We start from the raw sequence: 21,844 nt of genomic DNA, 5'->3' as shown, positions 1-21,844 counted from the left end.
AATTGCAGAACAACTGAATAAGACCACGGAAGCATTGGATGGCGCTGTGCAGCACCGCTCGCAACGACCTCTTCGCAATAATGCGTATATGCGGCCGATCAACACGCGCCGGCACCGAGCGGAGTGGGATGGAATGCTAGCTCGGCCGTTCCCGTTCTATGTCGATAGCGTCTCGCTCAGGCCCACTGAACTGTTTAGAGTAAAGTTACTGTCACCTCACGTTTTATAATCGCCACACGATTACCAATACTATAAGATATACGGTGGTTTTAAAAATTAAGAAGGTTATCGCGTGCGATAATCATACGGTATTGCTCTCGCTGCCCGTGCGCGCGGGCGGGTGGGCGGGTGGCGAGCTAGCTAGCCGCTGCAACTCTCGTGTGCGCTGGGCTAGCTGATGCACGCATCCCACGCGCGCGGGCAGCCGCGGGCGCGCTGCCGCTGTGTGCGAACCGTTTGTCGCTTGCGGTCGTGCGAGGCGGTGGCTCCGCGCCCGCGAACAAAAAGCTAGCGCGCGCGTGTCTCAGCTCCTTTCCGGCCGTAACGCCTCTATCAACCGCGGGAAGCGCGGCGCGGGCGTCAGCTGGGCACGGCGCCAAGGAGGCCGGCCACGCAGGCGCGCGCGGTTGATGATGGCCTAATACTCGCACAACACAATTAAACCAAATGCTATTTTGACACGGCCTACTAGTAATAATATAATACGTACGTTTTCCTGGTTATACTGATTATTAGTACTAATTAGTTGCTCCACTTGCATGTCCCCCAAAAGTGGTCCTGTCTGAAATCGGCCCCCAAAAAACTTAGATGGCAAGATTTGCTTTGATGTCTCCTCTTTTTAACTAATGGTTCTGGTTAACTGTAAGAACATACGGTACACAGGCACACAGGCACAGCAGATGGGTCCCGACCGGAACAAAATGCCCTGTAGACCATGAGTGGACTAGTGGAATACACACGCCGGAATTGCACGTTACCTTCGTAAAACAGTCCAGTTTTGCATAAAAACTAGTAGGATCCGATTCCAAGCCCACGATGAAATCAAAAGGAGAGGTCCGGTAGGGGGGATCGAATGGAATGGGCACCCAATCTACTTGCGTTTAGAAAACAACAAAAGGGAAGGAGAGGATGCAGGTTTAGTTTTAACAAGTCTTTGTGTCATGAAGTAAAACTTAAAAGTGAAAGAGGCCAGCTTCCGTGATGTGATACGAGTGTTACTCCATACCTGCAGCTACGCCGTTTATAAATTATCATGCTTCCAAAGTACTGCTCTTTACAGCCTCTAGAGTCCACAGATGTCCATCAGCGTAGCTTCCTAAACACTAGTATTACTCCTAGATACCGGTTTAGTTAACAACAGCAATATAAATAATCCACAGCACCAGAAAAAGGAGAGAGCTACTTGTATACATGGGGACGTACGTGTTGCTTTCCTCGCATGAAAAAGTGGGAAAACAACCGAGAAAGGAAAGGCGAGCCTGGAGCGAGAGCAAACCTAAGATAGAAACCAATAGTGGCAAAATTATTGTTGGCTTCGCCCCCATCTCGGCTGCTCTGCTTCTCCTGTGCCTATGCTACGGTGCGCAACAAGTTGTACGTGAGATCGGCACGCGACTTTGGCGGCTTTTCGACGGGGGGAGGGGAGGAGGGGCAATACCCCGGCCGGTTTTACTCCTGCCGATCGAGTCGAGGGGAGCGCGGGTCCGCCGCTTTTCGGCCTCCCTCCCATTGGAGCGCGCAAAGCTGGGCGGCACCATCTCTCTTTAAAGAAGAACCAAACAACAACACTAGCACCACCACCACCACCACCACCTCCACCACCATCAGTGTCCATCAACCACCCACCGCGCTCACCGTCACACCCCGCTCGCCCGCGCGCGCGCACACACACACACACGAGGGACCGATCGATCGATCGCTCCAGGCGATCGAGTCGCACTGAAGCTGCTTGAAGAGCTTGGCGATCTCTCGCTCCCTGCAGATTAGATCGGGTTTCAACCCGGTAATTTTAAGCTGGTTTTTCGTTTTACGGTTTACCCGTGTGTTCGTTCATTCGATGCTTAGGATCGGGTTCTTGCCTATACTGCTGGTCGATTGATTGGGCTAGCTGTGGATTATGGTAGTGTTGATTTTTGTTTTCTTGGTTTGCTTCTCTGATTCTCTCTCTATCGTGCCATATGAACTGCAGTGTGCAAAGCCAGGTTAGTTCATGGGGGCGGCAGTTTCGGGTTTTGCATGCATGTCTGTGTGGTTTGGCTTTACGCAATCATTGGTGGGTTTGGGTTTTTTTTACTAGGTCTTTTTCTATGGGCTTATGAACTGTATGCAGGAGCAGATTGGCCGGGTCCTTGTCCGCGAGTTACTTTCTTTGATTTGATTCTTTCATCGAATTCTGTTGCTTTCTTGTTACTGGGGGCCATGCGACATGCGGATAGACACTGACTACCCGACTGGGTTATATGGCTGTGTGCTCTGATCCGCATGAGACGATGAGAGAAAATCGTCCAAATTTTGCCTGTTGATCTGGTTCTGTAGCGAGGATTTCGTCTGTGGCGTGCTTCACATGAAAGAGAGTAGAATTGGCTGAATTATGAGGATTACATGGCAAAAGGGAGAAAAATAATCTATTGCTTTGAAATATTGATACTCTGATCTTTTACAAGTGAAGTAAACCTGCGTTGCAGAGTACAATTGTGTTCCTTAAGCATATTTCTTTTTGCCAAGCAAAGAAATTCGACATTTCTATCTTCATGGAAGATTGGCTCGATACTAGTTTCCTCTATTGAGTTTTATTTCTCCAAATTCCAAGGTTTCAGCTTCCTTGACGTGCTTAGTTCCATCTGCAGGGAACAATATATTGTGGAAGTACACAAACTTTTTGAGTATCGTTACAAAGAGTCCATGCTTGGATGAGTACCTGGAGCAGTAGGTACCAAAGTCGTCCATTCTGCATTGTGGAGTTGCTCTGGATCAACTTGGAGTGCGTCCTTCGAAACTGGAAATACCAAATTCCGTTCTAGATAATTTGCTGGGCGCGCAGATGGCAGATGATCCTAGTCTAGACTTTGGTGAATTTCCTCAGCCATTCTGCAGCCAGCAAGTTGTTTCATTTCAGCCAAGCGTGACAACTAGTGGGTCAGGAGGCATGCCAGTGTACCTGGACTGTTCCAGTGGGATGGACAGCAACACGGTGATGTTGAGCACCACACCTTCTGTGGTTGTCTCCACCACTTCGTCCAATACGGTTGCTGATCCCGGGCAGAACCTCAAATATGGAGGGCCCCTGGCAGCTGATTGGTCACGTCTTGAGCTCGATGTGCTGAAAGATGGCCTCCAGAAGTAAGCTACTTCCACTTATATGATTGTAATCTTATGCAAATTCAGAGCATGTGGTCTAATTAAATTGTCTAAACTTATGCAAATTCAGAGCATGTGTTAGTCCAATCGATAGAGGTTTTACTATTCCATTGGTTGATGTTGGAATATCTTTTTCCTGGTCCATGTTTTTTATTCACTGGACCATCCCTCATGTGTGTCCTTTATTTTGTTCTCATTGGGACGCCAATGATGAATATACACAGATATGGAAATGAACAAGGCATCATGAAGTATATAAAGATAGCAGCTTCATTACCAAGCAAGACTGTGAGAGATGTCGCAATGAAGTGTCAGTGGCTAGGGGTAAGCAATCTCTAATATGTATATACTCTGTAAGTTGTAGTCACTCGAACATAATATCTGCATTCCCTTTCCCGATTACAAGGATGCCTTCTGTTTGAGGTATGCTCGTTACATAATTGACAATATTCCCTTAGGTACAACCGTTCAGGCAGACAATATTCCCTTTTATCCTTGAGCAGTTTTTGGATGGGGCTTGCTATGCCTCACTTTTTTCTCTGAATATGCTAATATGAATAATAGATACACTTCTTCTCAATGATTATGTACATAAATGCGAAAGTTGCACATTTTGGACCATAGTCATATTGAGACATGAGTTGGCAATCAATTTCTCCTTGTGGGCTGTTATTATATTGATATACATTTGTATTGTCCAAAAGGAAAAAAGGTAGATCAAAAGACAGCACATTCTTATACCGTTTTTTTTATAAAAAACATGCATATATCTTTTTGCCAGTGATCTATCTTTTGGACCCACCATATTATTAGTTACGATAGCTGACTAGGCAATTGCCTGAATTATTGTCTGATACTGCAGTTCTTAGTTTTCTTTCTATTGTGTTGGCGTTCCAGTTTTTTTTTTTAGTTTGCCGGGCTATGGTTCCTGCCACAGTCTAATTCGACAGCCTCCTGTCGTTGCAAGCGAAAACTACTTGTACTTTGATTTTATTCCTTTCAATCTTAATGAAATTTGGTCGCTGGTTCCTTCGGCTGACCCGGCAAAAAAAAAATATTGTCTGATACTGTACTGAAAACTAAAGGTGTGGTTCCTCTTTGGATCAGTATATTGTTTGTGATAAAATCAAAATGAGCTTTATATTCTTCAAAAGTTTTATTAAGAATATAGCTAACTAAACAACAGTTATATATATTTAAGATGCACGTGTGCGTTTCCTAGCTGACCTAGTACTTTATTTTCTTTTATTAGTAGTTCATTTTTTTATTTTTAATAATAATAATAATGATTTGGTTCTCTTGCAGAAAAGAGAAAATTCAAGGCGGCGGAAGTCTGAAGACCATCACACTGGAAGAAAGATGAAAGAAAGAAAGGTATTAACGTTCCTAATGGTTTTCTGATTAATGCAACTGATTCAGTAACACGTTTAGCCCCGTTTCCAAAAAAAAAAAAAACTATTGGTCCTATTTGAACAACTTAGGCTGTGTTCCTTTGTGTGTGTTGGGAACCCATTTCCTGCCCACGGAAAACGGAGCGGTCTATTAACACGTGATTAATTAAGTTTTAACTATTTTTTTTTTCAAAAATAGATCAATATGATTTTTTTAAGCAACTTTCATAAAGAAACTTTTTGCAAAAAATGCACCGTTTAGCAGTTTGAAAAGCGTGCGCGCGGAACACGAGAAATGTGGGTTGGGAAAGTTGGGGAAAGAACTCAGCCTTATAATTGTTTTAACTGATTTATCAAAAATAGAAGTTTTGAAGTACATAACAAATAGCAGACCTAACTATTTAGCCCTGGGCATTTCGTACTCCATGCACATGTTTTTGACTGGTGTAATAATGGTTATTTTTTCAGGCTAAAATGGCCGAGCCTTCCTTATGGGGTACCAATCATCCAGTTCAGACGGACACAAGAGTTCCTTCGTTTGTGTCACATAATGCCATTCAAAACAACCAAATTCTAACTGGAGGTTGGTAGGTCACTTGAGTATCAGGTCCATTTTTCTAGAATGTAAAACCATCTGCTGTGGGTCCAACGCATGATAATCCTTCATTTCGATTATGCTCTTGGGAGAGTAAATAATAAATTAACGGATTAGCAGATGCAATTTAAATAAGATATTAGAATTATGCGCTGATGGAAAGATTCATAAGAACTGGTTTTTGACAAGATTAAGCTGATGACTTTTCATACACATATTACATATATGTTCCTTAATTTGACCATGTGCGTATTTTTCTAACATGCAGCCACTGAAATAGATCGTGCAATGCAGCAATTACTAGTACAAAATGATCGACTTCTTGATCAGATTGAAGCAAATATGCTAGCATGTCAGGTAGGTGTATATTTATCTTACAAAGAATGGTGTTTTTTTGTTCATCGTTCCAGTTATTCTAGGTTGCCAGGACTGTTGTACTGTAGCGATCCTGGTTGCCAGGACTGTTGTACTTCCGGCAGTTTTCCCCTAATCTTAATAAACTTCGGTCGGCACTTCTTTGCCGACCCGATGAAAAAAAAGTAATTCTAGGCTATGTTCGCGCAAAACAATATTGGAGAGGTGCATCGATCATTATGAAAGTGCGCTGTGTTAAACATATTTCCCGTTAATTACATGGATTTCACTCTAACTACTATTTCTTCCAGCCGCAAAACAATATTGAACTCTTCCATCGGACAAGAAGGAACATCAATGGTCTTCTGCAAACGTAAACATATTCCCCCTCTGATGCATGCAGAATTTTGGAGTTATGCTTGTCGTATAGATTCACTGTCTCTAATTGTGTTTCTTCTATAAACAGCATGAACCAAATGCCTGGGATAATGAGTAAGATGCCTCCGTTGCCCGTCTCGGTGAATGAAAATCTTGCTAGCTTCGTACTTCCTGGTCTTACAGTGGTAAGTACTCAAGGTCCTGTGACTATTCGACACACAGTATGGAAATTTTGTTTTACCTGTTAATTTGATTTCCTTTCATTCTTAGCCACAATTTCTCGGAGGCAGCCAATTGAAGGAGGAACCAAGAGGATGGTAAGTCACTGCCAACAGGTTGCACATGAAGCAAACGTTTAAACTCCATCACAAACTCAGTGAAATATTTGGGAATTACTGCTGTCAGATGGTGATGACTGATGAGTAGAACTACCAGGGATCCTGCTTTCTCTATCAGAAGGCGAAGGGGAGGTAACTGTAACCAATCTGCTGCTCGGCCTCCACTGACATGGGTTGAACGTACGCCCCAGCTGGCCAGCGACAAGCCTGTAAAACTGGTGGCTGAACAGTAATATTTCAGGAAACTTCAGTTTTGCTCGTCTTGGTGCACCTGCACATATTGATTTTTTTTTTCTTTTCGATTTCTCATCCTGTCAGTTTCTCAGTATAGTGAATAGAGGATGTAGAATAGGAAGTTAGTTAATAATAAGTACTAGCTAGCTAGCTAGCTATTAGCTAAGCTTAGCAAAAGAGGAAAAAAAAGGCCTTTTTGCCCGTTAACATTTTGCTGTTCCCTGTGTGTAAAATGCAATCCAAGAGTCTAGCTTTATCCAATTCATCTCTCTCTCTCTCTCTCTCTCTCTCTCTATTCATCCTAGACGAGCTAAAAATCGACAGCTGCTACATGACCTTGGAAAAAATCTCGTCGAGGCTTGTGATCATGTTGCTGTAGTATTCCTGAACTCGGAGCTCATCCTTGTCCCTGGCCGCATAATCTAGCTGCATGCGAAACAAGAACAAGATTAGCACACCATGTTCTACTGTGAGTTGAGTAGACACGTCGATTTGATTTGTGTGTCGACGCTTACGCTGGTGACGCTGTTGAAGAGGTTGGAGTAGAGCCGCCGGAGCTCCGGCCGCCGGCTCGCCGGGCTCGCCTGGATGATGGCGTAGAGGTCCTGCTTGAGGTTGGCGGCGCTGGACCGGAGCGCCGCCTGCAGCTCCCTCCACGACCTGGCGTCGATGAGCCCCTTGACGCGCACCAGGTTCCTCGCGTGGAGCTTCACGACGGCCTCGGCCTCCTCGCCGGACTGCTCCGGCACGGTGATCCTCAGGTCGAACTCGAACGCGCCGGCGACGCTGGTCGCCGCCGCGGGCAGCAGCAGCAGCTGGGACGCGAGGAGCGACGCCGCCAGCCGCCGCCTGCCGGTGGCTGGCGGTCTCCGACTCCGTTGGCCGTTTCCGGGCGGTGTCGCGCGTCTGCTGCTCGGCTGGGCGCCCGACAGGAGGATCGCGGAGAGCGCTTGGGCAGCGAGCTGCAATGCCATGGCAGATTGGCAGTGGCAGCGTGTAGCCTTCTTGGACGCTGAGGCGTGCACAGCCAGGTGCTTCCGATAAGGTTGGTGTCACGTTGACACTTGACACATTCAGTCGGGAAACCCCAAAGCCAACACGGGCATGTGTAGCCGTGTAGGCTCTGTCGAAGGCCGAAACATGTGGGGATTTTGAGTGAAGACGCCAGCGCGTAGATCGCAGATCTGTGCCTACTGGAATACTACCGCAACCTGGCATTACATTACCAATTACTCAAACTGTCCCAAAATAAATTAACTTTATATGAATAACACACCCTACTATGTTTAGATTTATCTTACTAGGATGTATCATATCCGATACGCGGTTGGTTTATTTTAGGACGGATGAAGCACGCATCAGTGGCAGCGCATGTGCCTAATTCTAAACCTGAATGCAAGGAGCAAAGCTTAGCAGCAGAAGACTATTGTCCCATCTCTTGTAGGTACCCAGTATTCAATCACAATTTCTTTTTTTTTTCGAACGGAAATCACAATTTCATAATGTAGAGAAATTTTACAGTTCTGGAGAGGTACCCATATTTTTTATCTCCTAATAACGGAGATAGCAAGATATACTAAATTTTACACATAAAAAATATGATACTTCTTAGGCCGTTTACAGTGGACTGAGTTGTCGTGTGGATTAGAACCGACATGTAGGAGATTCTTGCACACGTCAGCTTGACTCGTTTCCCTATTGAATTCCTCGGCCCTTCACTGGGATGCAGTTTCCTTCGCTGCGCTAGAGGACGCAAGGAGCACGAACGAGCGGCACCCCTACATTGGTGAGAGTGGCCCCCCATGGTCTACGTGATCTCACCGTGTGGCGTTTTTCAGCTCCGGCCATTCGAAGCCATTTGCTTGCCCCCTTTGCACCGTGGGATGGGTTTCCAAAGTATGTTATGGGTTTATTTGTCACCTAGAGACACGCATTTTAGAGACATGCACTGTGAGTACCCTTGGTACCTCAAGAACCGTAAAATCACTCCACAATGTAACATCAGTCAAAAAAACCGAAGCTAGGAGGAGCGTAGGACCTGGTTGTTTATCCGGCAAAAGCATATCGCCTGAAATTGCAGGTTAAAAGCTATGAAGCTATGGAACGGCAATTATCTTGCTACATTTCGCGTTAGAGAGGAGTCAACTTTCACATGTAAAATGAAACAAACAAACAAACAAGAAGCTTCAGAGAAGTGCATCTCATTGGTGCAAACCGGATGCTAATCCATTAAAGTGCTTCCAAGTTCCAACTCTGAAGCTGATTAAAGATATGTACATAGGTGAGGGTGATTCTGCACCTCATTCTTCTCACATTTTCCTTATCCATCCTCTTCTGGGTGTTTCTTGCTTCCAAGAAAATGTGAGGCTCTCAGATCTTACCCTCGCCTGCTCCATACATTGCGATGCTGCAGAAGCAGAGCGAATACTAGCCTTGCAGGGGGCATCTAATCTTGAATTAGGCCCAAATTACTGGGAGGGCACAAGGGCGGAGAGCACCTCGCGGAGAAGAAGAGTCGTATCACTGTAGCACACCTGCATGAGGGGGATGCTTCTGCTGCTCACTGCATTCGCCAACTGCCATTTGTGCAAAGGCATCTTAAATTAGATAGACAGCGAATATATCCACAAATTAATCAAGTGTGTTGATTGTCCATAACTGATTTGACAAATAAGTACATTGCCGAACGGGCTAGGAGCACCTTTCTAATTCTATTGGGTGAGCCTAGTCATGATTCATGAACCATAAACAGCTAAAACAAAAACACGAAAAGGACGTTAACAACTTTTTTTAAGGAAGCATAATTATCCATTTACATTAAAACAACTTTTTTTAAGGAAGCATAATTATCCATTTACATTAAACATCCAGAAAATTCCAAGATAACCTTCTCCCCTTACAACCCATTAGCTTAGCTTAAAATGTTGAGTTGTTGACTTAGATAACAAATTATGAATAAAAACTATATAAAATTTGTAGCTAGATAGGATGGAGTAACCAATCACGTTTAATGTGAAATGACAAAGCATTATTACAGGAAATGACTAAAACAGGAGTGTTATATATAATCAAAGGCATCCTTGAGCTCTTCAAATACGTGTGAATTACTAAATTTGCAATGAAATAAGAGGCATGCTTTTATATATAAAAAAAGAGACACATGCTTTGGGCGAAAGCTTGCCAAGAACGAGGGAAGCAATGCTCACCTCATCCATGAAGTAGAAAAACTTGTTCGCTAAACCGGTGAGCATCTTCTTGTGTTCATCAATCTCACAGGAGCAAATCACACGGCCGAGGTCAATGTACAAGAATGTAACCTTCAACCGAAGATCCCTCGCAAGAAGGTCCCACGAGTCCTCATCATCAATCACCAAGTCCTCCTCCATTGAGAAGAGTTCAACAGCGCAGTTGTTGATCCGACAAATGCAGCCCTTCAATTCAATCCCACAATCCATAATTTGGCGCTACTTCCTTATCCCAAGTTGTGCTTGGAATGGTCAAGACCTATCAGATATATTTATAGCATCAAGGCGCATCATCAAGTAAAGAAGAGAAAGAGGAAGCTAATTCTTGTACTATGTTTAGAAGCAACAAATGCAACAAAGTGTAAAAGAAAGGAAGCCATGTAGCAATTGGGCGAACTAGTCAATGAGAAGATACAATATTAGTCAGAGGATAACGCTCTTGGGAAAAGAGGAGACTTCTGTGTAATTGGCGCATTGCCTGGAGCTTGCAGATCAAGAAAGGGTGTGTTTAGTTCACGCTAAAATTAGAAGTTTGGTTAAAATTGGAATGACGGAAAAGTTGAAAGTTTGTGTCTGTAGGAAAGTTTTGATGTGATGGAAAAGTTGGAAGTTTGAAAAAAAAATTTGGAACTAAACTCAGCCAAAGGTGCAATAGGGGAAACCACAAGAAACTGCTTGTAAGAAAAAAAAAGTGAGGTTGTGATAAAGTAGACGTTTGCAACTGTAAGATATATAAACTAGAGTGACTTCTGAAGTAATTTTTTTTCACAAAGTCTCTAGTGAAGCTCAACACATGGTACTCTGATGAGATGGTATCCAAACAACCCAATACTAGTTCTCTAGGTAATTATGGGAATCAATCAATGGTCAGCAAAAATACCAAAATCAGGTATGCTCAATGAGCAGCTAAGTTGTGTGGGCCCTACATTCCATTCTACTTTTCTTGTCTTCGGTCGCTGTTCCAGTTTCCAGAAGAGGACGAGGGCAGGCAAAGATAGCAGCTTGATTGCCACAAACAAAATTATTAGTCGGGTGGTTCTCTTCCCTATCTTTGCCCATTGGCCTCTAGGCATGATCAACACCTAGAATTTTATTGAGCTTTGACCAATGAACACAACTTCGATCGATGAATTTACAATAAGATGATTTAACCATGTTCAGTGAGGGCTTAATGAAGTAATGGCAACGTGGACGGAGAAGGCGTGACTGGAATAGGATTTAGGAATGGAACGAAAGGAACAGGACGAATAAAGGCTAAAGGGCAGAGACCAGAGGACAGATATTCCCTCCAACCTCCAGGGACCAAGAAACCCATGGGGATTTAGGAGCACCTCCATGATATTTGTTCCTAACCTCCTGGAGCCTTCTCTAATTAATTTCTCATCAAGAACATTTTCCAATCAAGTAGGAGATATTCCGATCAGGGAGAAAAGCTGATGGACATGAAAAAAAATGCCTGGAGAAGAAGGAGGGGACAGGCATGGCATTCAGCATTCTGCATCAAACGAAGTTAAGCGAAGAAAGAAAGGAATAGTGGTTGATTAGATAGCGAAGGATGGCCATTTTCCATGTTAAGTTGATCAAAATCACGAGCACACGATCCGAATCAACTGGTCCAAAACCAAGAATCGAGAGGGACGAACACACAAAAAAATCCCCGATTCCTCCCGCATTACCAATCCGCACTCAAACCGAAATCCGATATCTTCTTCTCTCTACAAAAACCCGCTTTTACCTCGTCGTCTTCTTCCCCCAATTTAAAACCACCACGAAGGAGATAAGATGAGAGGAAAGCTCAACGCTCCAACATGTTCCTTCTTCATAGAGATGCTTCCCCGCAACCCACTAAAAAAGGGTTTACCTCCCCCCCTTTATTTTTTTTTTAATTTCGAGACCGATCGATGCAATCGAAGCTGAGAACCCGAGAGAACAGTGTTCTTGTTCTATTCCGGTCTGCCCCCTGCCCCCAATAATTCCCCTAGAGCAGCTTAACAAATCCACTAATTGCTATTGATTAATTAAGAAGAAGTAAGCACCGGGATAATGATTAATAAAGCAACGGAGGAACAGGTCTCAAGTTTGTACCTTGCCTTTTCTTCTCTTTTTCTTTACCTGCGTTGCCTGAGCGTGTGGCTGCGTCTTCCGTAGAAAAAGGGAGAGGAGGAATAGTACCGCAGCTTGGCTCTACCTTTGGCGTAGCCATGTTTGGGTGTGCTTATATACACACGCAGACCCCGCCGGGGTAAAGTCGTAAAGATCAACGCAGCACACATAGTTAGCGATTCGATCGTAAACTTTGTGCCGCTGCATGTGGGCCCCCAGATTTGGGATCGTCTTAGATAAGGATCTTAAACTTAATATTATTGTACTTCTATAGTATGATTTATTATTGACTCCTTAATTACTTTCTATACCTTTTCAGTTCATAAGCTTTGTGCATGTGTTGTAAGTTTGTACTAAATCCATCCCAAAATAAAACAAGAATAAAATAGAACATATCAGATTTGTTATACTATCATACATGTACCATCTCATATTAAGCCCCCCCTTGATTCAAAGGAAATTCATAGAAATTTTAAAGGATTTCATTTCTATTGAAATTTTTCCTATATAGCCATTTGAATCAAAGGAATAAATCCTATGGTATCCTATGAAATTCCTATGTAATGCCTCTTCCCATGCAAATTTTAGAGGAAATTTAACATAAGGTTCTACCTCATGTTAAGAATCCTTTGAGTCTTTTTCTCTCCTCAAATTTCTGTGTTTTTCCTGCAGCTCAATCAAACGGCCATTCCTATGTTTTTCCTGTGTTTTGCAATCCTCTGTTTTACACTTGTATTTCTATCAGAATCCTATGTTTTTCCTATTCTTCCGTTTTTTCATTCCTATAATTCAAAGGGACCCTAAGTTACTTTATTTCAAAATAAAGACGGAGAGAGTAAAAGAAAAAAGAGAAACCGAATACTCAGATTCATGGGTGCTGACGAGGGATGTTCGTAATAGTCGTGTGTTGTAAGCTGCTTGTGCTTTTGGGTAGTTGGGTGTAACCAAAAAAACAGAGTGGCCGATTAACTTAAATGTGAATTCAGATGGTAGATTACAAAGTAATACTGGCGGAAAGTAACAGCTAACAGGATTACAGAAAAGGTTTGGCAACTGACTAGGATTAGCATCATGTAATCCCTTTCTCTGATCTAATCATCTGTCCATCACATGGCCTCACGGAGCTGACACTGACGGTCCAGGAGACTCGATGAACACGATGACAGATAAAAGGCTTGTTCTGCTCCGATGGTAGCAACCTTTACTTCTTTGGGCCTTTCCTCGATCATGACATCATCCATGGCTAGACCAGCTGGAGCTCGGATAATTGTTTCATAGATTTGTTGGAGATTATTTTTTCCTGTGTATTAACACGGAACAGTTAGTGTTCCAGCTGTCATACGAAGGTGAATCTGTCGCGAGAGTCTCCTGCAAAATGATATCCGAACAAGAACAACGGAACTGATTGCAAACGGAGCACAATCAGGGTGCGAGCATGTATAGTGGTATGTATCCGCGTGCTTCTTCTAATCGTAAAAAAAAACTGACACATCATTTTTTATAGATATTGACCATCCATGCTGCTGAGGGTTAAACCAACATACCATAATATCACGTAGACAGGTACTGACGTACGTACAATAATATGCAGCCTCTCAACCAATTTGATCAGACGGTGATGTGCTCTGTGCGAAGACGCTCTGAACATATTGTTCCAGCTATCGTACATCATGTATACAGATATGTGCTATTTACAACAGTACTACTACTACTGACTCCTGCCTGAGCTCTGAACAGCTGCTGGTGTAGTTGTAACCGGCAAGGAGACTAGAGAGAGGTTCTTCATCAAACGACAAGCCTCAATCTACATTCACTGGTTGTTTCCCAGAATTTTCCTCCACGTAGATCCCTTGACCTTCCCCAGAATTTTCCTCCACGTAGATCTCTTGACCTTCGGTTTGGTTGCCTAGTTCATTGTCTGCAACAGGATTTGTACCAGAAACTTGAGCACTTGAGGTCAACTGACCGGAGTTTGAGCCGGACCATCGCCCAATGGTTTGATTTGACATGTTAAGTGCATGACAATGTGGGCAGCAGTACGTCACGTGAGGAAAATCTTCTTTCCTGGCCAACCCTGCAAGTTTTGCATGCTATGTAACGTTAGTTGTACCAATGTCATGTGAAGTTCATAGCACCTGTAATCTCTCGAGGGCTTTCTGTAATTGTTATATTCTTTTCAAAGCAAAATAAATTAGTATACTCGCCATTATGCATATGGCAACTGCCACAAATCTTTGCCATCCAACCACTGTCACTGGTACCTGAGCTTTGATAATGCCCAACGACTCTAGAAGGTTCCATAGCTTCCAGGTGATCGCCTACAGCTTCACTTACCTGCCCAGTATTATGATCATCTGCAGCGTTGCCAGTGCTGCTGCCTTTTGCTTTTGTATGCTTCCTGTTTCTCAACCCATTGGAAGGAATTACCTCACTGGCGCTACTTCTAGCCTGTGATGACTCAGATTTTGCTTCATCTTTGACGTACTCCCTCCGTCCTAAAAAAACCCAACCTAGGATGGGATGGGACATATTCTAGTACAATGTATCTGGGGACATATTCTAGTACAATATACTCCGTACTAGAATATGTCCCATCCCATCCTAGGTTGGGTTTTTTTGGGACGGAGGGAGTATACCTTAAGACCACTATCTGCCCCCAGCTTAGTTGCCAAGACCGAAGCTGCTGCTGCTTTCGCTGCAGGATCAAGGTCATATTTCTGCACATGTTCAAGATGGTACACGATTCAATGTTGTACACAAAACCAAATAGAACTGATATATCAAATACTTCTGATATTAATAAAGATTTTTTAAAGAAGTAGTAATTCTTACCTGAATAAGCTTCTGGGTGAGATAATAATTTGTTCTCTCTTTCAGTTCATCAATCTTAGCTTTTCTCTCCTCTCTCAATCTTTCAAGCAACTTCTGATCCTTCTGCTCCACTGTGTACAGAGGCAAAAAGGTTATTAGTACACTAACAAAGCCTATTGTTGATGGGTCCCAAACTAAGAAATGTCCAATTGCATGTCCACGTTAGATTTACATAAAATCTAACCTCTACATCATAATGTTCAGACTTCAGAGAGAGACATGAAGATGCTAACAATTGCTAATAAGATTTCTTCTATGATCATATAAAATCTAACAAGCTTTGGTCACAGCTATCCACCTCGAGTAAAATCAATATGCTAATCATAATGAAAACCTTCTAGAAATATAGGTCAATAGTCAAAATGATTCATAAGTGTACACTAAGTGCAACTAACACAAATACATACCAGTCCTCAGGTTACTCAAACGTCAAATAGTACTTAAGTAGATTGTTTTTTCTCCTTTATGTCTTGCGCCTACTTTTAGTAGGACGCGGTGTGTAAATCTTATTCATCTTCTAATATATTGATGTGCAAAGTTTTTGCACGTTCTTAGGAAAAAAAAACATCAAATGGGTAAGGTTGATAATTAAAGGAAAAAAAACCTAAAACAAATTATCTCAGAAGGAGGAGCAACTGTATACAAGGTCAAAGGATATGAAAGTCCTCAGTAGAACTGACTAAATACAGTCTAAGTATAATCATCAGTAACAAAAGAACTGCATGGTTAGCATTTTATCAATAGTTAAAATTATAAATCATGAGAGAGTTCTGAGTTTGAGCATTACACATCCTTGTGAAGCTTAGAGTATTGAATATATCATTGAGGATAAAGCAGGCAAGACGAACATAGGCAGCACTCTAATAGCCCTCATCTGCCAATCTAGATCCACAGATTTTGTCATGATGATTGCATAAACTACAGCTCCCACCTGAGAAAAGCATCAATCAGATTTCAAAAATTGCTCAGTTAAAAGAAAAAATCAAATAAGGTTATAATTATTAATTTTCAAATAAGGCTATAATTATTACTTTTTTTGGTCAAATGTTGCACCCAGTACCTCAAAATTACAGGAGCAATTCTGAAATACTCAGGATGATACTAGCAAGCCAAAGTATCTACAAACAGATTGCATACATTTTGTATCACCCAATCCATGTTTAAATATTTTGACTGATGAATGAGTTATGAAACTGCAATGCACTTCTTGTGAAACAAGGCAGAAGGACTGCCTGTCAGCAAAGAGGGAACCGTAGCAAACAGAACTTATTCATGAGCCTGCAGCCCTGCACGCACTAAACTATAAGCAATTGAGGGCCCCATCGTTTCGCTTATTTTCTAATAAGCCAAAACGGCTTATTAGGAAATAAAAATAAATTTGTAGGTAAAACTTTTATATATGTGTTCTTGGTGACTTAAAAGCCAATGCTGAAAAAGAAACTACGTTGAAAATATCTCAAAATTAAGTTTGAAAATTTAAAATTTAGCTTTATCTTTGGCTTAATGGGCCATCCGATGGGAGCCTGAACTTATACAGTTCATGGTGCCGTTATCTTGCATTATCTAGAAATACCATTCATGATGCTGCAAATGTACTTTTACTGTTTCCAACAGCCATGATTTATCATCAACAGGCTCTAACCATCCTAGCTCAATCCAGAAACGAAGCATTTGCTCTTATCTATCTACTGGCACTCATATTTATACATTCTATAAAGTATCCACGGGCAATTATTAAAAGCTAAAACTCAACATACAAGTGTGTCACATCATCATCCACTAGCAATTACTGTTATAGAGTATCTTAAATCTCATCAAGTATAACACATTATCTACAATATAAAATAGAGCTCAACATATAAATATGACAAATCATCTTTCTCACATTATTTTTACAATATTTCAATATTCATTATTTCTATGATATTTAACATATATTTCGTTCACGCATTCTGCAGCAAAGCGTGGGTTATCACCTACTAATCCATAACGATCCTTACCCGTAATATAGCAAGGTTCATAGTGGATTTTAAGATTACGCAACTCAATTCAAGGGGAAAAACACGGGTCACCAACGGATGCAAATTCAACTACAAGCAAAATCCAGCACCCAGAATAACCATCCGTAAACCTGAAGCGAAGTGATAGCACACAGGGGACACAATACCTCGCTGAGGATGGAGAGGACGACGAGGTTGCGGACGCCACGGCGGGCGAACGGCGCAGGCGCGCGTGCACGGCGGCCTCCTCCTTGGACAGGTACTGCAGCCATCTCTCGTAGTCATCGCCGCGCCCCGCGAACAGAGCCCGCCAAATCATCCCCAGTATCCACCATACCCTTCCTCTTCCCCTCCTCACCCTTCCCCTTCGTCTCCGCTGCGGCCGCCGCCGCCGACGCCGCCGCGGCGGCAACTTCTGCCGTAGAGGCCATTGGACGGGGAACGGATCTGGTCCGATCGGCTTCTGCGCGGGAGGGGCCTGAAAGATTGGGGGTGTTTGGCTCTCAGAATCAACACCGTTTTGAAGCAGTTGGGACTTGGGAGTAATGCGGAGGAGTTAATTAGAACGGTACAGGTGTTCGTCTGATAATGGAGTAGTTAAACCGATGTTAATTAGAACGGTACAGGTGTTCGTCTGATAATGGAGTAGTTGTACCAATCAAGGTGTGTTTAGTTCACGTTAAAATTAAAAGTTTGATTGAAATTGAAACGACGTGATAAAAAAGTTGAAAATTTGTGTATGTAAGAAAGTTTTAATGTGATCGAAAAATTAGAAGTTTAAAGAAAAAGTTGGAAACTAAACCAGGCCTAATATAATATACTCCAGTTAAATGCATTTATAAACTGCACCCTGTAATCTGTATACTGTAAATATTGTGTTTTATTTTGCAATAGTAAGTGTTGGCTTGCATCTACTACGTCCTCAGTCGGATTAAATAACCTGAGAACACAACGATGGGGTATCATGGATTCCGGAAGCTTCTCCAAGTCCAAGACGGATGAGCTAGTCGTTTATGACGTGTCAATGTTCAGATATTCAGGTAGTAGTATAACCGTATAAGACGGCCGCGCTGTCATGCATGCAAGTGAAGTGATCATAAAGATGATTTAATTGGAAAACAGTTTGCAATCATCAGAATCTTGGTGTTTCTAAGTAACCAAGGTAGAAGAATACCTGGGCCGAGTAGGTCACCATGTGCCATGGGCCAGCGCACCGATAATTCACGGATCGTTGTGATCGGAACGGGCAAACATAGGCTCATCCTCCCCACTTGGATGATTGCATCCGGCAGGCTGTGAAGTTGGGCCAGCGCTAACCACTAAACATGTTAGAGTACCAATTGACATTCGATCGTTGGACGAAACTAGGGGTGGAAATAGGCATTGGGTTGCTACTTGCTAGAGCTTGAGCTCTATAGTTAGCTTTATAATCCAATTATTATAATCATGAAAAATGGTATGTAATTCGTGAAGATATTTAAACTCTCATTAACTCAGCTCAACGAGTGAAGATTTTTTTTTTTTGGGCACTGTCGCGAAACTATCAAATCTCGTTTGTTCTTTGAAGCTTATAATCCAATCTAGAAAAAGTGAGCAATTGTCTGAAAAGAAAGAAAATTTGGATAGAAGAAAAACAAAAGGAAAAATGCGGCCGGGGAGATCTGTAAAACGGTTCTTGCCCTAGGACTTCAAAATAAATAAATTTGAATCCAAATTTCTGCATATAAAAGCTCTAACAAGGAGTTGTTTGGATCTCCGGCCATCTACCTAAACTCCTAAACGACTGTTTTGTTAAGTATATTTTCTTGCGAAATTCATGACATTGGTTAGAACTTAACCTAATGACTTCTTTGGACCAAAAGGAATTCTGCAAGATTTTTACAGGAGTTCAATTCCTGAAAATTCATATCAATTTCCTTTATTCCAAGGGGCCTTTTACAGTACATTTTATTACTGGGTGTAGTAGTGTAGTAGAAACTAAATCAGACCCTTCATTTGTTTGGGTATTTTAGGGCTTTTAAAAATGCTTATTAGGGTATTTTTGACTTTCAACTCTAATTTCAATTATAGAAGGGTATTGCTCGTAATCTTGGCGCTGCAATTATCCTAATCGACGGATCCTGGCAAGGTCGCCGTGCCGCCGGCTGCTTCATCGCCGGTTCATATAACTTCTCACCGGCGTGGCGTCTTAACCTTCTCACTGGTGTCTTGAACAGGAATAATGCTCGATCAATTTATTTTTAGGAATCCTCCATCAATTTAGACGGCACATGTGTATATGCATGTACTAATTTGAAGAAAGAGCAGCGATGCATTCCAACCATGTTTGCACTCATGCAATTAGGGATCGGCGAACCATCCTTCACTCCGGATTAGAAGCAACAAAATCAACAGAACAAAAACAAAAAAAACCCGCATGAACACTTGCACGTTGATCACTAGGACAAGCCCACCTACAGTCTGAGAAAACCAAGAGATGGCGTAAAAAATAGAGTAGATTAGAAAAAAAAACTTAACCGGTAAACACATGCGAAATTACTTCTTTACCATGTAAAATTTTCCAAATCTACCCTTGGGAAAATAATACTACCCATAATACTCAGTGTAGTAGTGGCGGATATGATCCGTTGGATGCAATGAATGGATGATCCATATTTACCCGAGGGTACAGTAAAAAAAATCTATTCCAAAGGATGCCTCAAAACTTTTTATTCATGGAACATACATACATGTACAAAGAGATAGCAACACATAATTCCCCGTGGGGATTGCATCTCCATCCCCGTCCCCGCAAATCAATTTTTTTCCGTCCTCACTAAATACAACTGGAAAACTTTGTTTCCATCCTCGCCCCTGCACAGGGCCATGGGTTCCCGTCCCTGTTTAAAATAACATATGCATCTCATTATAGTGCAACACACGTCAATATTCAACATATATCCACTAATTCATATGATGAAAACATAATATTGTCATTCAACGAAAATCATAAGTAGCATAATCACATGACATAAGAAAAAAAAACATTGAAATTGGACTCCTATGTGGGTCTCCATGGAAGTATGGATGGGGGACGAAAGATCATCTCCGTCCCATGAGCGGACGAACCTAGACAGGGACATGTTTTCTTCCATTTGATTTCTCATGGGGAACTAACTCCAACCATCCCCCATCCTAATAAAGGAAATGCCCCACGAGAAACGGAGAATCAGATACCATTATCATCTCTACGCGTACACACTACACACTGTTATACACAAACTACACTTGCACACCGGAGATACATCTCTAACACAAGCTCAAAGAGATAAGGACCATAGTAAATCATTCAGCTGACTAAAATTTTATCGAAAGAATACTTGGGGGGTTGCTTGTGGGCGGGTGATCGCTTCCCTCTCCTCCTAGCGATCACCCGTACGTCCCTCCCCCCCTAATACTCCTCTTTCATCACTAATTTCAAAAAAAAAAAATAGTAAAAGAAAATTAGGGGAAAAAATCTAATACTCTTATTCATGTGCATGGGCTTTATACCGTAAACTTTGCACGCATAAACTTTGTGTATAGATTTTATATATAAAATATTTAAATCCGAATTTGAATTTGAATTGGGTATATAAACTTTTGACTTATAAACATTCGCTCTACAAACTTTAGGTGGATAAACTTTAGATGTGTAAGCTTTAGGCGTATAAACTTACTAAAAGAGGAAAATATAAAATATTTGAATTCAAATTCGAATTCGAATTTGAATCGGGTATATAAACTTTTGACTTATAAACATTCGCTCTACAAACTTTAGGTGGATAAACTTTAGATGTGTAAACTTTAGGTGTATAAACTTACTAAAAGAAAAAAATATAAAATATTTGAATTTGAATTTGAATTTGAATCGGGTATATAAACTTTTGACTTATAAACATTCGCTCTACAAATTTTAGATAGATAAACTTTAGATGTGTAAATTTTATGTGTATAAACTTACTTAACCATTAGACTTTCCGCTTACGCATGTGTAATGTCCATCGTCGCCGGTATTAAGGAAGGCCCACGGACATGTTTTATTAAGCGGTGGGAGTTTCTTTCAGCCCGTAGTGCTCTGTTCCACAAGCAGCCAGCAAGGGTCTCCAGAGTCCCAGACATGCATGCCGCAGTATGCAGCCGCAGTTCGTCGGCACCAGAATTATTCGATTCCCTCCATTCAACAAATTTCAACGGTGGCTCCACATGTTGGACGGACAAACAGGAGTACTTTACCCTGAACAAACTCCTCCTCCGTCCTGCTCCCGAGCTGGTCACCGGCCGGGGGGTCACCGTCACGGGCACCTATCGATCGGGCAGGGCGACGACAGGGCGAACCCGCAGGGTAACGGAGCGTCTCGATCGTGCTTGCAGCTAGCTACCAGCGGCAGCAGCCATGCGTGGCCCTCATGTTTTGTGTCCGGTGAGCAGCAGAACGTATCCATCTGGATCGAATAATCAGTGGTACGGGGGTGTGTGTGTGTGATCGCCGCACAGGCAGGCAGCCGCGCGGCGAAGAGGGCCCCCTGCCGCCGGTGCGGGCGGTGCGACAGCGGGAGACGCGGAACGCGAGGCAAGCTGCACCGGAAGCCGGAATTCAAGCAGGGCCGGGATCAGCACGGTGCTCCGCGGAAACCAACGGTACGAGCCAAAGGTTAATTGGCACCGTTCTGCATATCGGGCTAACGTGTGCGTTGCGCCGGACACCCTGCGCGGAAGCTTTGTCCCGGCATCTGGGCCAAAGCATGACCGATGACATCTCAGCGAAGCATGCATGCATGAACCTGCACTACTTCGGGTACCCAGCGTACGCGTCGGTCTCCAGCTTACTGTGGGGTCGTCGACCGTGAGCCATAGCACTTCCCACCGAAAATAGTGGTTCTCAGTCCAGTTGCAGAAGTAACGTGAATACAGCATGCATATACTGTAGTGTTTCTCAATGCAATAGATAGTCATCCTC

At 42.6% G+C, this 21,844-nt stretch overlaps 4 protein-coding genes across 7 annotated transcripts; 1 reads left to right on the top strand and 3 right to left on the bottom strand.

Annotated features, from left to right (window-relative positions):
• The first annotated feature begins 3,016 nt into the window (after positions 1-3,016).
• Positions 3,017-6,908, top strand: LOC127771614 (uncharacterized). 2 transcript variants are annotated; one of them, XM_052297547.1, is made up of 9 exons: positions 3,017-3,339; positions 3,582-3,681; positions 4,663-4,731; positions 5,217-5,331; positions 5,612-5,700; positions 6,009-6,070; positions 6,164-6,260; positions 6,346-6,392; positions 6,481-6,908. In XM_052297547.1, coding segments are annotated over exons 1-9 (879 nt in total). In that variant the 5' UTR covers positions 3,017-3,040; the 3' UTR covers positions 6,482-6,908. The 2 variants fall into 2 exon arrangements, with proteins under 2 accessions (XP_052153507.1, XP_052153506.1); XM_052297546.1 differs by having other exon boundaries at positions 6,346-6,908.
• Positions 6,909-6,932: 24 nt separating this feature from the next.
• LOC127771615 (psbQ-like protein 3, chloroplastic) lies at positions 6,933-7,756 on the bottom strand. The gene is made up of 2 exons (XM_052297548.1): positions 7,163-7,756; positions 6,933-7,073 (listed from the first exon to the last, which is right to left on the bottom strand). The coding sequence occupies exons 1-2, from the start codon at positions 7,619-7,621 to the stop codon at positions 6,975-6,977; spliced, it is 558 nt and encodes a 185-aa protein (XP_052153508.1). The 5' UTR covers positions 7,622-7,756; the 3' UTR covers positions 6,933-6,974.
• Positions 7,757-8,851: 1,095 nt separating this feature from the next.
• On the bottom strand, positions 8,852-12,076 carry LOC127769858 (photosynthetic NDH subunit of lumenal location 3, chloroplastic-like). 3 transcript variants are annotated; one of them, XM_052295518.1, is made up of 3 exons: positions 11,978-12,076; positions 9,854-10,151; positions 8,852-9,223 (listed from the first exon to the last, which is right to left on the bottom strand). In XM_052295518.1, the coding sequence occupies exons 2-3, from the start codon at positions 10,100-10,102 to the stop codon at positions 9,116-9,118; spliced, it is 357 nt and encodes a 118-aa protein (XP_052151478.1). In that variant the 5' UTR covers positions 10,103-10,151; positions 11,978-12,076; the 3' UTR covers positions 8,852-9,115. The 3 variants fall into 3 exon arrangements, with proteins under 3 accessions (XP_052151478.1, XP_052151479.1, XP_052151480.1); XM_052295519.1 differs by having other exon boundaries at positions 11,983-12,076; XM_052295520.1 differs by having other exon boundaries at positions 12,005-12,065.
• A 1,815-nt stretch (positions 12,077-13,891) lies between these two features.
• Positions 13,892-17,647, bottom strand: LOC127769781 (uncharacterized protein At2g24330-like). The gene is given in 6 exon segments (XM_052295409.1): positions 13,892-14,069; positions 14,632-14,712; positions 14,828-14,937; positions 15,654-15,677; positions 15,680-15,797; positions 17,034-17,647. Coding segments are annotated over 6 exon segments (471 nt in total). The 5' UTR covers positions 17,139-17,647; the 3' UTR covers positions 13,892-14,036.
• Between the last annotated feature and the right edge of the window lie 4,197 nt (positions 17,648-21,844).

The sequence above is a fragment of the Oryza glaberrima genome, chromosome 4 (assembly GCF_000147395.1).
Source record: "Oryza glaberrima chromosome 4, OglaRS2, whole genome shotgun sequence".
Taxonomy (NCBI): Eukaryota; Viridiplantae; Streptophyta; class Magnoliopsida; order Poales; family Poaceae; genus Oryza; species Oryza glaberrima.
Note: the sequence above shows the minus strand (reverse complement) of the source record. Positions and strands in the feature narration are given on the sequence as shown.

Coding starts and splice junctions, on each gene's coding strand:
- LOC127771614 (XM_052297546.1), top strand. CDS start 3,041: ATGGCAGATGATCCTAGTCTAGACTTTGGTGAATTTCCTCAGCCATTC. Junction 3,682..4,662: donor TGAAGTGTCAGTGGCTAGGG/GTAAGCAATCTC, acceptor GTTCTCTTGCAG/AAAAGAGAAAATTCAAGGCG. Junction 6,071..6,163: donor ATCAATGGTCTTCTGCAAAC/GTAAACATATTC, acceptor TTCTATAAACAG/CATGAACCAAATGCCTGGGA.
- LOC127771615 (XM_052297548.1), bottom strand. CDS start 7,621: ATGGCATTGCAGCTCGCTGCCCAAGCGCTCTCCGCGATCCTCCTGTCG. Junction 7,074..7,162: donor TCTTCAACAGCGTCACCAGC/GTAAGCGTCGAC, acceptor TTTCGCATGCAG/CTAGATTATGCGGCCAGGGA.
- LOC127769858 (XM_052295518.1), bottom strand. CDS start 10,102: ATGGATTGTGGGATTGAATTGAAGGGCTGCATTTGTCGGATCAACAAC. Junction 9,224..9,853: donor TTTTCTACTTCATGGATGAG/GTGAGCATTGCT, acceptor CACAAATGGCAG/TTGGCGAATGCAGTGAGCAG.